Genomic DNA, 15958 nt, shown 5'->3' with positions numbered 1-15958 from the left:
TTTTGCTGTAGTATGTTGAGTATGCTAGTATGCTGGTTTGTTGTTTAGGTCTTATAACTTTCTAGGGTGTGACTTAAGTTTATTCTCGAGTTACGGCTGGATTGTGCTTTGACTTTTCAACTTTACTATTTTACAAGCCCTCCTGTTATAGTATATTGATTTTGCTGCTCTGTGTTTTGTGTACATGTATGATTGCTAGTTGGTTTGGTCTTGTTGCCTTCTAGGGTGTGACTTAAGTTTATTCTCGAGTTACGGCTGGATTGTTTCTTGACTTTTCCAACTGTCTCAGTCTACAAATACACTATTGTAGTTTATTCAAATTTGATGTAGTTTGTTTAATACCATTAGTATGCTGATTGTTTGTTGTGGTTTGGGTTTTGATAGGATGTGACTTAAGTTTATTCTGGAGTTACGGCTAGTAAATTTCTTGACCTTTACATCCTTTTAGTGTACTACTGCATTGCCGTAAATTAGTTTGTCGTTAAATTTGTCGTTATAGACCCATTATGAACTATGTTAGATTGTCTTGCAGTAGCTTCTCTCTTTCTTCCTAGGGTGTGACTTAAGTTTGTTCTGGAGTTACGGCTAGGTTGTTTGGTTGAGTTTTTGCTGCGGTCTGCTAACATAGTTTCTCCCGCCCGTTCTTTCCCACCGTCCCGTTTCGTTGTTGCGCGTTTTTTGCTCGCTTTCCCGCACGTCCCGTTTCCGCTCCGTCGCGCACTGCTCGCTCGACTTCTCTTCTGTTCCGTTGCCGTTGCGTCGCGCGTTCTTCGCTCGACTTCCCGTCCTTAACGTCTCCGTTTCGTCGCGCGTTGCTCGCTCGACTTCCCGTGTGTCTTTAGTCTCCCTCCGCGTTGAGCGCTTAGCGTTCAGCGCCCCACTTCTGTTTTTGTCGGGCACTGTGTGCTCGACGACCTTTTTTGCTCTTTGGGCGGTTTGTTTTACAGACTGTCTACAGTGTGCTGTGTTTGGTGCCTTTTTGCGTTGGGATTGTTTTGTGTGGGTTTGATTTGTTTGGAGTGTGCTCATAAAAGATAACCGTTTGCAGTGGTAGTTTTGCTGGTATTTGGAAATAATAACATCGTGATGTCTAACAGTCTTGATAAAAAAGTCAAAAAGTTGTACGCTGCCAGGTCAAAGCGTGAAGCTGAATTGCATGCTATACATGAAGATATTCTTCATTGTATAAATAGTCAAAGTAGGCGAGTGAAAGTTGAACGCCTAGTAACAAAGTGCAACGAAGCATTTATGACTGTTGTAGACAAAAATGAGGACCTGATTGCATTTGCTGGAAAAAGGAGGATCGAAGTGCACTTGTTCCTTCATTAGAGTCTTACTTGGAGGCAATGACAACTAAGAATGACAAGATACTCACTTCAGCACGAAACTACATCAACTCTGCTGATGATAAAGTGAGTGAGCTCCAGGAACCAAGGGCTCCCATTTTTTCTAGACTTCCCTCAATTATGACCTCGTCAAAAACATCTAGTCAGCGTAAACATGACTACGTAATTGCTAAAATGAAGCGCGAAGAAATTGAAAAACAGAATGAGGCAGCCATTCGTCTTGCTAAACAGAAAAAGCAAATGGAATTAGATGAACTGGAGGAAAACAACAGGAAACGGTTGGCAGAGGCAACTCTGCAAGAATTTGAATTGCTGGACGCCGTTTCTAAAGGTAGCCAATCTGAAACAACTGCAAGTGCTAGGAGCTCAATGAGAAGTGAAAAGGCTGTCCAGGACTGGTCAACACCTCACTTGCTTTAAGTTTTCACAATTAGGAGAAAACTAGTGAACCACAGGTTATGATTGACCCTCCAGAATGTCCTAGCCACAACAACGGCAAAACAGTGGAAGATCAGAAAACTGAAATTTCAAGGCATTCTATTCCAAAAAATTGTCGAGGCAATTACATTTTAAGCAATGAGACCTTGCAGCAACTCGACCCTTATTACACCCCACCTGAAAATTTTTTGGCTGCTGCTAACACACAGGCGTTGTACCAGGCGCACCTAGGAGCGCAAATAGATCAAACAGGCCAGCAAGGCATGGCGCTTCCAAGCATAACTAATCAAGGAACCGCGGATAGTCAGCCGCCTTCTGTACACGCCCCAGGTGCTTCTTCACCGCCCATTCAACAGCTCATTCCACCACAGCCGTTCGCACCGCAAAGAAACCAAAATCATACAACCAAAGTATTTTCTAACGCGCAACTTCAAATTTCGCAATCCAATGGACCTGAAACATCAAGTCTGCCCAATAATAATTCGGCCCCGCGAATTTGCTCCCGACAAATTAATTGTGTCCCACGAGCACCAAACGCCACTCTTCCTCCTTTTCCGACAGCAAATCATCCAGCCCCCGCAATAAACGTTCCCCTGCACCCAAGCGCCCCACCAAGTCCAAACACACAACAGCACATCTCCGAACCCATTCATCATAATTCCCTTCTAATGCCGAACCCAGTATTTGCACCTAACCTCACTGCTCCCATCCCACACGCCCCTTTGATTAACCAGCCTCTCGTCAACAACAATTTTCAGAACAGTAATAACCGAGCACACAAAGTTGTACGCTCTGTTGCTCCTCCTTTCCCAAATATGCCCAATATCCCTCTCGGCCAAAGTTTTGTGCCAAATATGAGTCATTGGCGTTTTTCACAGCACAAACCGTCATTACTCAACCAAGACGCTACCACCGTTAATAATGTTGCTCCAAATGTACAGGCACACATCGCACCATCAGTTACTAATTTTCAACAACAAATATATTCGAATTCACCCCTTTTGATTGATATGCAATCACCATCCGGCACACATCAGGAAAACCCGATTGCAACTACAAGTAATATTGTACCTGGTCTGGCCAGTCCGGTTTTTCAGCCAACATACCCTTATGTTGGGCCCACTCCGTTGAGTTGGAGTGGTCCGCAGGTGTCTGCACCTGCCCCTCCGATACAGGACAATGCGTCATTGATTAGGGAATTAGCTGACGCAATAAACAGCAAGAAAAATGACCCTTTGCCAGAATGGAAACTTGCTCAGTATAATGGCGATCCATTACAATGGCACGAGTGGTATGGTCAATTCAAAAGCGCGATTGACTCGCAAACGCTCACTAATGACGTTAAATTGACAAACCTTAAGACACTCGTCACCGGTAAAGCAAAGATTGCAATCGCCGAGTTTGCTTACTGTGGTTTAATGTACAAGGATGCACTAAGGACTTTAGAACGTAAATTTGGCCAGCCACAGGCAGTCGTAAGTGCACACTTGGATAAATTAAGCAACTTTCCGCCTCTTAAAATGCACAATAGTGATAACATCATAAACTATTCTGCAGCAATATCAAGCCTCGTTGGGGTTTTCAAGTCACTATCATATGATGCTGACTTGAAGAGCGCTTCCCTACTTAACCAAGCGGTACAGAAGTTACCACCAAACATGAAAGAGTCGTGGTCACTCTTTACGGTTAAGAAGCACTGGGTTAAGCCTACCCTCCTTGACTTTAACGACTGGCTTAAAGAAAAGGCTGATGCCCACGATCTTATGAAACAAAGCGCAACCAAGGCAAGGCCTGAAGAGAACATCACTTCAGTAACCAAGACCAAAATAGCCTCAAAAGTGTTTGCATCAAATTCACAACAAAGGGAAACAGAGAAGCAAATGCCATCTTCTTCCACAAACACTTACTCTCGCTGCATTGTATGCAAAGGTAACCACCGGCTATGGGAGTGTCGAGTTTTCAAGGAAAAGACTCCAACCCAGAGAGCTAAGTTGGTGGCGGATAATAAACTTTGCCTTTCGTGCTTACGGTACAAGCACACATTCCGCCAGTGCCCTCAACCAAGAAAGTAACGAGCAGAAGGGTGCAATAGTTCGCATAACACACTATTGCATGGAGCAGATAGGGTTTTCCCAACAAAACAGTCGACAAATTCCAATACCATTCAACCTTCTGGCAACACAGGTCAAAGTAAAGCAACTTCTAGTCAACTCCAGCCTAATAAGACCACAACAATGTCATCTGTTACTGACGTTAAGGGGCTCCTTCAGGTGACTGAATTGCAGTTGGTCAATTCGTCCGGTTTAGATACCAAGGCTTTAGTTTTGTGTGATACCGCCTGCAGTAACTCTTGGGTGGCCGGTAGTCTCGCAGATAGACTCGGTTTGCACGGTAAAGCACTAAAGCTAACTGTCAAGGGTATTAATACCGAAGAAGTAGTTGATACTAGGGTTGTTGAAGTTACTGTGAAACCAAGAGAACAACAAGATTTCGAACCATTCACCGTCAACCCTTTCGTTAAAGAGAGTCTGAACGTCGGCTCAGATATAGTTAATGTACAGGCCCTGCAAGAGACTTACCCACACTTAGCAGTCCTTGATCCCTTAACATATTCCTATAAAGACATTGAGATGATACTCGGACAAGATGTCTATCATGCCATCCGCCCGTTAGAATACTTCTCTGCCGATGAGAAGCGTTCACCCGTTGCCGTACGCTTGCCCATAGGTTGGGTCTTAAGCGGTCCGTTACCATCAAGTTCGTGTTTAACCTCAACGTGCTTTAAAGTGAATATCGAACAAGACAATGAGTTAGCAAGTCAAGTAAAGTCATGGTACGACATTGAATCATTCGGGGCAAACAAGCAGGTCGACTCAAGATCTGCAGCAGACGCAAGGGCTCACGAAATCCTTGAGAGTACCACCATACACAATGGCCTGAGATACGATGTCGGAATGCTGTGGGCAGCAGATAACACCAAGCTCCCAAATAATTACTTCTCATCCCTTGTGCAACTAAAATCTCTCAAAAAACGATTGGCTAAGGATGAAGACCTTAGAGAGAAGTATACTAGTACCATCAAGGAAGACCTAAACAAGGGGTATGTGATTGAGGTTCCGGACGCTCACAAGGTTGAGAACCGGTCCGATAAAGAGTGGTACCTACCCCACCATCCGGTTTTAAACCCGAACAAACCGGGTAAGGTGCGTAGGGTGCTCAATGGAGCAGCAAAATTTCATGGCGCCTCACTGAATAAATCTTTGCTCACTGGCCCTGATCTGCTCCAAAACCTTATTTACGTACTTCATCGCTTCCGACAACATCCATATGCCGTCTCTGCCGACATCGAGGGAATGTTTCTACAGGTTGGTGTATTACAATCAGATCAACCATCACTTCGCTTTCTGTGGCGGGAGGACCCCACAACTAACGTCGTAGTGTATCAATATACGCGCCATATATTCGGGGCTAAAGACTCGCCCACATGCGCCAACTATGCATTACAACGCACTGCGAGAGACAATGCCAAGTTTTACCCCGAAGCTGCAAAAGCCGTCCTCGAAAACTTCTACATGGACGATTACCTTGACTCAGTGGAGTCTCCCGAGAAAGCCATCAATAGATCGAAGGAATTGGTACATCTTCTCCATCTCGGTGGGTTCAAGCTTACAACGTTCATAAGCAATGTACCAAATCTGGCAGACCGAATTGATGGTTCCCCTCAATCTACTGAGCCCAAGGTTATTGTTTCATGTCAGGAGGATTCATCGCATGTGCTAGGGTTAAAGTGGGATCACACTAATGACACTTTAGTTGTGAGTCGGGGTACAAGCTGCGCTATCACCAAGTCCCTCACGCAACGCTTGGTCCTAAGTCTTGTCTCGAAAGTCTTTGACCCCATTGGTCTTGTCGCACCGTTTACCGTCGGTGCGCGACTGCTCTTAAAAGACATCTGGCGTGTCACAGGACAGCAATGGGATGACAAGCTCCCACAGGACATGGTTCAAAGATTTTTGGTCTGGAGTGCGGACTTACCAAAGCTTGAAAACATCAAAATTCCTCGAAGTTACTTTAGTGGACCCTTTGATAATACAGAGTTGCATATGTTCGGTGATAGTTCCCAGGATATTTTTAGTGCCGTCGCATTTCTTCGAGCCCGAGTAACAACCCCTACGGGCAAGATAAAAACAGAGCTTGCGTTTGTTTTGGGGAAAGCGCGCGTGGCGCCAATGAAAGTAATGACTGTCCCTAAACTGGAATTGCAAGCAGCTCTACTTGCCGCTCGGCTGAAGAACGAAATTATACAGGCACTTACTGTAACTGTTAACCAAGTATTCATGTGGACAGACAGCACGACCGTTCTTCAGTGGATAAACTCTAATGAAAAGCAACCAATCTTTGTTGCAAACCGCGTTTGTGAAATTTTGGAGTATACCAGCGTTGACCAATGGAACCACCTCGCAACTAAGGATAATCCAGCTGACGCTGGCACGCGTGGAATGTCCGCTGAGGTTTTGCAACTAAGCAGTTGGGTCAATGGTCCACATTTCTTAACTAACTCAAGGTTCCCTTTCGTGCCGAACAAAGTCGTCATTAATAACATCAAACTTGGCGTCAACCAAGCAGTCATCATAGAAGACAATGTCTCTCTCGCTACATCTGTTAAAAAACAGACAACTCCCGTTCCGTCGTTATTCCCATTTGATAAGTTTAGTTCTTATCAAAAGTACTTGCGCATTGCCGCATACGTTCTCCGGCTTTTGCCAAAACATGCCGGCTACCGTAACCCCGATGGTAGCATTATTGACCCTACTGAGCTTGACGAAGCCGAGCGTCATCTACAGTACTTGGTGCAAGGAGAGTCTTTTGAAGCCGAAAGAAAAGAACTTCTTGACAATAAATTCGTTAAACGGAGTAGCCGAATTGCTCCACATTCACCGTTTATTAGTCCAAATGGGCTAATACGTTCCTCGGGCCGCATCAAGCGGTTAATGGAAGTTGGGTTTAACGTAAAGTACCCAATCATCTTAGATGCACGTCATCCGTTTGTAAAACTGTTCCTTGAACACACGCACGTACAGCATTATCATCAAGGCGTTGAATACCTAAGATCAATTGTGCAGGAACACTATACGGTACTGAAACTAAGATCATCCTTGCGCTCCATCAAAGCACACTGCCTGAGATGCAGAGAATTCCAAGCTGTAACTATGCAACCAATCATGTCTGACTTACCCAAGGAGAGACTTGCTTACCAGTCTCTTCCCTTCACGAACACTGGCGTTGACTACTTTGGGCCATTCTATGTTACTGTCCGCCGTACTACTGAGAAAAGGTGGGGCTTCCTCTTCACCTGTCTCACTACTCGCGCTGTCCATGTCGAGATAGTTACATCCATGGACACCAGTTCTTGTGTTATGGGAGTTGAGCGGTTTGTGTCACGTAGGGGTACACCTGCCATGATTTGGTCGGACAATGGCACTAACTTTATTGGAGCGGAGAAAGAACTCCGAGAAAGTATTGAAAAGTGGAACGTTGTCAACATTGCAGCTGAGCTCGCTCACAAAGATATAAAATGGAGATTCAATCCACCCAGCGCACCACATCAAGGTGGTATCTGGGAGAGGTTGGTACGCAGCTTCAAGCGCGTGTTGTATACTATTCTTGGCACGCGTCGCCTCACGGATGAGGTACTGCATACTACCTTTTGTCTCGTGGAGAATGCTCTCAATTCGCGTCCTTTAACACCCGTAAGCGCTGATCCGTGCGATTCGAACGCTTTAACGCCCAACCACTTTCTTTTAGGAGAATACTCTACCGGTATTCCGTCTGTTGTCGGCAATAATGAGTTTGACCATCGTAAACGTTACGCCCGTGCGCAGTCATACGCTAATGCGATCTGGTCCCGTTGGATCAGAGAGTACGTACTGACGCTGAACCGACGCTCTAAGTGGCAGACGCCTGCCGAGCAACACCTTAAGACCAGTGACTTGGTTTGGATAGTTGAGAAAACCAACCCTAGGGGTTACTACCCAACCGCTCGGATTGTGGAACTCCGTTACGGCTCCGATAGCGTCGCGCGCTCCGCCGTTTTACGTACGTCGACTGGTTCACTTGTCCGCCCGCTTGTAAAACTTGTACCAGTTTTCCCAACATCTTCTTCCGGGCCGGAGGATGTTACGTAGTAAATGGCGAATTATTAACCAATCGTATTCGAGTATTCAAATGTGCATATAAATCGTTCCAAATAAGATTTAAATACGTTCTAATATACGTAGAAAGTTCCGAAAAAGTTCAATTAACCTAATTTTAAGTAAATATAACCACGATATGTACCGATTGAGGTGGTTTTCGGCTTAATATTTTTAGGTTTTTTAGACAATTGCCGATTGAATACGAACTGTTTTGAAGTCAATGACATCAGACGAAAAAAACCTGTTAAATGAGCATCAAAAAATCTTGCCGTCTAAGTTTCACTTGTTACATTGAACTTGATAATACTTATACGTTGCTTTATCATTATAGATGAATTGAATCCTCGGACTACTGATTGTTCTTTATCAGAGTTAATATGACAAAAAGAATTATTCTCAAAGATATCCATACACACGCGCGCTTTTAACCCCAATATCCAATAATAAAACATGGTTGTGAATAATAAGTGTGATAAGCTCGATTAAAATTACTCGAAAAATATGAAATTTTGGTAGGTAGCAAAGTTTCCGCTCTAAAGTGGGATGTTCGAACAAGCTAAATTTTGGTTAATCCGGAGGAAGTGCAAATTTGATACAGATGTTGACACATTTAACAAAAAATTGGCCATATCACCCAACACGAGAGAAATTTCTAAATCAACCTAACCCCACATCCAACAATACAAAGACAGGAATATTAAAAAAGCTACTATGAGAACAATCGAGGTTATCTAAAAAGACAATAAAGCATATTTTGGTACAATGCGCACATTTTTAGGCAAAACTTTAAGATATACTTTTCCGAAACAAGCTTCACTAAACGTTCTTGTTTTAGAGAATAAAGCATTAACAGTTAGGTATCAATAAAGGTTCTCTGATATTAACTTTTAGCGCAGTATTTTTATTTAAAAAATTACCGGAGCTTCCGGCTAATGTTGGACGATCATCAGCACCAATCTTCTCGCAAAGTTACTATCAACAAAGAGACAACATCGTCAGGAATTTGATACAAAAAGTGAAAAAAGTTAAATTTTAACAAATCCATGGTAAATACAATTTATTGGACTGGAAATTTTATGCAGAAGGAATTTTTGAAAATGGACGTAACACAAAAAAGAACTCAACAAAAATTTTTGCTGAGTGAGTTAGAATTCGTTTTTTTTCAAAAAGATCTGCAAATAAACTTTTGAATAGGCCTGTTTTGGAAATCACGTATATAGGGTGTTGGGGGGGGGGGGTAATATAGGGCGAGCAGAAAGTTCATGTATATAGGGTGTTGGGGGGGGGGGTTTAATATAGGGCAAGCAGAAAGTTCACAGTCGAAAATTGTTTGTTCCATATAATAAAAGTTAGAGTCGAACGCTGTTGTTTCATACCACTTTTTGGTGGAGCATTAAGTCGAGGCCTGGACCTGGGTAACACTATGAACGCGAAAGAAACAAGTTTTGGCGGTCAATGACCCAAAGAATGAACAAACATTCCATCACCTCCGATGAAATTTTAATTTGAGCGACACGTACAATCGAGTTCAAAATGAAAATGGTATAGATCGAAGCCTGAACTGTAACTGTCATGACCCCAATCTACGTTATAAGTAGAACTTAAATGTCTTTGAATTGTTCTAAAAGTGGCTCAAATATCATGTTTTACCTTTCAATCGAACTAATCAAGTTCCATGTATTGAAAATCTGTGAATAGTTGACGCTTTCAGTTTAAGATTAACCACTCAGAAATCAGCTGGGATAATATCACCGACGAATTCAACAATTTTTGTCGAAAAACTTCAAAGATTTTCCTATAGCTCCAGTTGCATAGTTAATCGATCACACAATCCCTAAAATATGGACCAATCAGATTGCGACATGAACTCATTTTACAGAATTTTCGAGGTTGGCGACATTTTAATCGAAACAAAACTTATTCAACTTCTGTTTGGAGTTTTTACATGGATTCACGCGCCATTTTTGATTGTGATGCCGTTTTGCGTGAACAAGCTGAAAACAAACTCCAGGAGGATAATTGCGATGATTGTTCTCTCCGATTTCCTTGCTGGGAGTCTCAGTTCGTCAATTCAATTCTTCGGCTTCCCTCAGGATCGTGGATGGTGTTTTGTGATGACACAAATGCTGCTTGTGACCCGAAATTGGTCCGAAATCTGGTAAGAAACCAAAGTACTCGGGTTCACACGTACATATATGCAAAACTAATATTGTCTTTATTTTTTTTAACTTTTTGCCTGACTTCAAGTGCTCGAAAGATAGATTACTTTTCCTGTCAATGTTAATAGAAACGGGAGGGGTGATATACAATTGTTATTCACATAACTTCGAAAGACTGAAAGACCCTTCCTGTTAAAACCATAAATGAGAACCATTAAACTAGCCAAGTCATTTGCATGCAACCTCGTTCCCAATTGCAGTATGAATGTCGATAACTTTCTGTGCTTGAGGTCTGAGACCAAATCACATTCTGATCTGACCATCCTCGAGTAAAGAGGGAGAATTATGTGCTTAAATAGCAATGCAGTGTCTAGACGACTGCACAAACACAAAAATCGGGAACAATTTAGATCAAAATTCCATTCGAAAATTAAAACCCTGGAACAAGGTCGCACGAGGTAAGTTTGAAGTCCCCAAAGCCTGGAAAAGGGTAGCAAAAAACTCTGATCACAGACGATTTTGAATGATCGAAAATTGGAACAGTGTCACAGGAAAGTCTATCAATTTAATTGATTAAAACTAACTACTATAATATTTAATTCTCACAAAGCTCTGATTAGAGGTAGCTTCAAAGGTAGAAAAGTCTGTTTAGAGGCTGTTTTGTCAGCAAACACAATATTTTCGAATTGTCTCATTTTTCTTCATTTTTTCAGGGTTTAAAATTAACCCAACCAGACTGTGTTTGTAACCAAATTTTACGAAAATAATGGATTTTAAATTTAAAATGCAAAGTTTTTCCAATAGTTACAAACTCTATGAATAAATTTAAACAATACATTAGTCACTAAAATTTTAAAATGCACGTTAATAGATTTCACTAGATATATTTGTTTTGTTTTGTTTTTATTTGATCAAAAATAATTTTGGACAAAAAATTGAAATAATATCAAAAAATATTCGATTAGGTCTCCAAATTTTTTTGAGCGATCTGAATTTATTCTTGATTTGAAAGTCAAAAATTTAAAGGCAGCACTTCTTATTAGCCTGTCTTTACTTTTATGGTAATGATAGTTCATAAAAGAATCCTAACACACAAAAAAGTAACAAAAGCAATTTACCGTGTCAATTAAATAAGTTTAACCGCATATGAAGCAAAACTCGTTGCTTATGATTTTTATTATTTTGGTGTTAATAAGAGAAGATTCTGGAAGCCACAAACAAACTCTTCTGATCTTGTTAACAAAAACCTGGACAATGGCCTCAAGTAAACTTAATCGGAGAACATATCACTCTGAGATGGTCTGATCAGAGATAGTTTCCAGTGCGCTATAAGAACATTTGGAGCACACAAAAGTCTGATCAAATGTTTTTGGTGTCTAGGGAGTCTACAGAAGTCTGATTATAAAAATGCAGGGTCTAGGGAATCTGTACAGAAGCCTGATCAAAGGCTATAGGTGTCTAGGGAGTCTGTACAGAAGCATGTTCAAATGTTAATGGTGTCTGTGTATTCTGTATAAAATAAATTTTGCTCAAAAGTTACTTGTGTCTAGGGAGTCTGTACTAAAGAATGATCAAAGGTTACTGGTGTCTAGGGAGTCTGTACAGAAGTCTGACCAAAAGTTACTAGCGTTTTGGGAGCTGGTACAGAAGTCTGATCGAAAGTTACCAGTGTCTAGGGAGTCTGTACTAAAGAAGGATCAAAGGTTACTGGTGTCTAGGGAATCTGTACAGAAGTCTGATCAAATAATACTGGTGTCTAGGGAGTCTTTAGAGAAATCCGATCAAAGGTTACTGGTGTTTAGGGAGTCTTTACAGAAGTCCAATCAAAGGTTACTGGTGCCTAGGGGGTCTGAACAGAAGTCTGATCAAAGTTTAATAGTGCCTAGGGAGACTGTGCAGAAGTCTGATCATAGGTTACAAGTGTCTAGGGAGTCTGTACAGAACTCTGTTCAAAAGTTACTAATGTCTTGGGAGTCTGTTCAGAAGTCTGACCAAAGGTTATTGTTGTTTAGGGAGTCTGTACTGAAGTCTGAATAAATGTTACTGGTGTCTGGGAGTCTGCATAAGTCTGATCAAATGTTACTGGTGTCTAGGAAGTCTGCAAAGAAGTATTTTTAAAGATTACTAGTGTCTAGGGAGTGTGTAAAGAAGTCTGATCAAATGTTACTGATGCCTAGGGGGTCTGAACAGAAGTCTGATCAAAGGTTAATAGTGTCTAGGGAGACTGTTTAGAAGTCTGATCAAAAATTACCAATGTTTAGGGAGTCTGTACAGAAGAAAGATCAGAGATTTCTGGTGTTTAGAGAGTCTGCACATAAACATATTGGAGCGCATAAAATTTATTTTGGTTACTCTAATAACTTGTATGAAGTAGCTTCTCAGAATTTATTTTAGACAAAAGCTTGCTTTAAGATTTTTTAATTAAAGAGCAGAAAAGATTGAGAAAATCTCTCCCTTAGGTAGAGAATCTTCTTCCCTATCTTAGCTATACTTATTAACACTTACAAGCAACTGATTGTTCTGATAAGATAATATTAATAAAATTTTAATGGTAGACAGCATTTCATGGCCATGCGTCTCATACACTGTGGGTTGCACTTCAAAATTTGCGGGCCGGTTATCGAAGTGTGCCCACCAGTTCGTCAGTTGGAAAATCTTTAAATATTAAATCCTAATTGGTTGGTTCTCGTGGAATAGTTTGACGTATTCTATTCTTTTTAAGACAATATACATGTGCATTTGAATTTAGTTATTTACTCTGATTGGTCAATAAGTTGCGCGCTTGACTTCTTTTTATCAACCATCCCCCTTTTTTCGAAAGGTGGTATTGTAGAAAAGATCCCAAAAAGTGCAAAAAAGAAATTAAAAAATCCAACCTGCAGATAAAACCCAAAAAAAAATCTAGATGATGTTTGCAAACGTGCCTCACTCAAAAGCGTGAAAAAACTTTAAAATTCTCGTGTAATAGATTTTCTGAGAGACAATAAATTGTGAAGAAAATATTTGGCTTCAGTTCACATATAGGTCTCTGATGCTCATCCTAAACGTCTGCCTGGTAATCGACCCCAGACGGAACCTTCTCGGATCTTCTAGAAAGTTCTACCTAATGTGTCATCTGTTCACGTGGACCTATGGCCTCCTCATTACATTTGGCACTTCCGGGCACCCACCGTTGGCTATCAGTGAGTTACAACTGAATGGAATCGATTCTCGCGGTTGTCGGGGCAACTATTCCTTTCACTTGAATGAAGATGGAACCGAATGTCTCATGTCAGATTTTGGTTAGAAGGATTATTTATTAAACTTTTTGGAGCAAAATTGTTGCAACTTCCTTAAAAAATAGGAGATTAGAGATAAAATTACTTTAAATGATAATAAGAAAAGGCACCCAAGCAAACGGTCAAAAAGATTAATGATTATTTTGGTCACCCCGATCTTTAGATTTAGATTTCGGAGAGATCGAATTGCGAGATGGAATAAAATAGTTCAAAGTTCTTGTAAAAAGCTTATATGCTAGATATCTTCAAAATGATCAAATCTTAGCAATTCATCAAGTGCAGAACTCTACTAGTTCTTTTGTTCTAAGAAAGCGACCTTGTTAATTCTGCATAACCCAACTAATTGTGACATCACAAACCATCTTCATAGGTTTCCGAAAAATCGACTTGTTTATGCGCGTCGATCATCAGTGTTAAGATAATAACTTACATTTTGGATATACCTTTGTAATCTGAATAACTTTTAGGGCGTGTAATGTGGACAATATACTACTCAAACATAATCCTAATCATGACCCTTGCAGTTGCCCTATTCATCAAGTCATTCCATCTAGCCTACAAAAAGTGGACACAACTTGAGAAAAAATTGAGCAAGGAACGAAGTCACACTGCCACCTCAATCAGATCAGAGCATGGATATGGAATAGCTGCCGACTATTCCCTACAAGTAGTCAAAACAACAATGCGGCTATCTTTGACTGCTTTCATTTACGTTTTCTCAATATCTCCGCTTATTATTGTCAATTTCTACAACTTGTACGTCGGCTTTGTCCGCGAAAATTTCTTACGACAGTTTCTAAACGTGTACCCCGCTTTGAGCACGACTTTCATCGGCGTTTTGAACGTTATATCATACGCATATATGAGCCCGTTATTTCGCCTTGAAGTGAAAAATATGTTTGTGGGGTGTTTGAAACTGAAGCCGATTAGACAAATGTTTGCAACTGGGGATAATGAGGAGAATGATTCGGAAGAGAGTGACGTCTATGGACTAAGTGTATATTCACTATCGAATATCAAAGTTGACAGCGACGTGTTTCAACATCAGTCATACTATGAAACATACGAGCAGAAAAACATGTAATATATACGATGCTTTGCCTATAATGAACTTGAAGTCTGCTGTAGCTGTAGTCCATTATAAAAGTAATAATTAGAACGTTGTATAAAAATTGCAAAATGGCTTAGGTCAGTTCTCTCTGGGTGTGTGTGTGTGTGTGTGTGTGTGTGTGTATGTGTGTGTGTGTGTGTGTGTGTGTGTGTGTGTGTGTGTGTGTGTGTGTGTGTGTGTGTGTGTGTGTGTGTGTGTGTGTGTGTGTTGGCGGGGTGTCTGAGTTCATCACTGTAAGAGAGCAAATATTATCACTTGTCCACTTTCCCGTTTCCTTCACCAGATTTTGTCACTTTCCAGCATGAAAAGTCAAAACCCATGAAAAAGAGTAACCGTTAAGTTTTGTATGCAGAGTTAACAAACTCCATTCAATTACTCTTGAATCTCAATCAGCAAATTGACTTTCTTACTGTTTTCAATCAGCAAAAATGAATTGATAAACTGGTTTATAACTATGGTTTAAGGAATTGAAAAACTCATTGAACAAAATTATCATACCTCATTAATTATGCCAATGAAATCTCAGGCTTACTAACTATTACCATATAATTTAATGTGACAAAAGGTTCTCAGTGTAACCTACCATCGTTTTCATCATGAAAAATGGCGAACGTTCTGATGACTCAATAAAAAATTCCACCAAACTATTCCGAGGAAAATTATCAAATATATATATATATATATATATATATATATATATATATATATATAAAATTGAACACAAACTGAAATAAATTTTGAGTTTACTTAAATTTTTGTTCAGTTTAACTCAAATTTGCATCAAATTACTAATGCAAGCTCAGCTCAACAATATCTTAGTTAGGAGAGCATCGATAAAGCAAAACTTTGCTTTACATTGACACTTGGGCGCTCTAATCTAAAACTTTAAAGTACTGGTTGGTTATATTGCTGCAGTTAAACAGAAAAACACTCATTGAAAAAGTGAGTAAAAAATGATCTCCCTAGTAGACTTCAATCGTCTGTCTCAACTCAATTATCAACGAAAAAGTTCTGTCAAATTCCGGTCCATTATTTTATCTTAGTTAGGATTTATCCAACAATATCTTAGTTAGGAGAGCATCGATAAAGCAAAACTTTGCTTTACATTGACACTTGGGCCCTCTAATCTAAAACTTTAAAGTACTGGTTGGTTATATTGCTGCAGTTAAACAGAAAAACACTCATTGAAAAAGTGAGTAAAAAATGATCTCCCTAGTAGACTTCAATCGTCTGTCTCAACTCAATTATCAACGAAAAAGTTCTGTCAAATTCCGGTCCATTATTTTATTTCAAAATCCGATCAAATTTTCATCAGAGTAGAGTTATCCGCTTCTTGAGACTGAAAGAAAATATATTTTTAAGTTTTCCAATCACTTCTTGTGAAAAATTAAGTAAGGTATTAAAATGGATTTGGCAAGAAAGTGGGATCAAA

The 15958-nt window shown here is 40.3% G+C and overlaps 1 protein-coding gene across 1 annotated transcript; it reads left to right on the top strand.

The window, feature by feature from the left end:
* The first annotated feature begins 9599 nt into the window (after positions 1-9599).
* Positions 9600-14587, top strand: LOC142335226 (uncharacterized). The gene is made up of 3 exons (XM_075383624.1): positions 9600-10136; positions 13162-13418; positions 13883-14587. Exons 1-3 carry the CDS (start codon positions 9820-9822, stop codon positions 14497-14499), a joined length of 1191 nt encoding a protein of 396 aa, XP_075239739.1. The 5' UTR covers positions 9600-9819; the 3' UTR covers positions 14500-14587.
* The last annotated feature ends 1371 nt before the right edge of the window (positions 14588-15958 follow it).

Source organism: Convolutriloba macropyga, chromosome 2 (genome assembly GCF_964194025.1).
Source record: "Convolutriloba macropyga chromosome 2, txConMacr16.3, whole genome shotgun sequence".
NCBI lineage: Eukaryota > Metazoa > Xenacoelomorpha > Acoela > Convolutidae > Convolutriloba > Convolutriloba macropyga.
This window is presented reverse-complemented; position numbering and strand designations above follow the sequence as displayed.

Excerpts from the sequence above, each read along its gene's own strand:
- LOC142335226 (XM_075383624.1), top strand. The coding sequence starts at position 9,820 with ATGGACCAATCAGATTGCGACATGAACTCATTTTACAGAATTTTCGAG. Across the intron at positions 10,137-13,161 it reads CGAAATTGGTCCGAAATCTG|GTCTCTGATGCTCATCCTAA; the intron begins GTAAGAAACCAA and ends GTTCACATATAG. Across the intron at positions 13,419-13,882 it reads ATGTCTCATGTCAGATTTTG|GGCGTGTAATGTGGACAATA; the intron begins GTTAGAAGGATT and ends AATAACTTTTAG.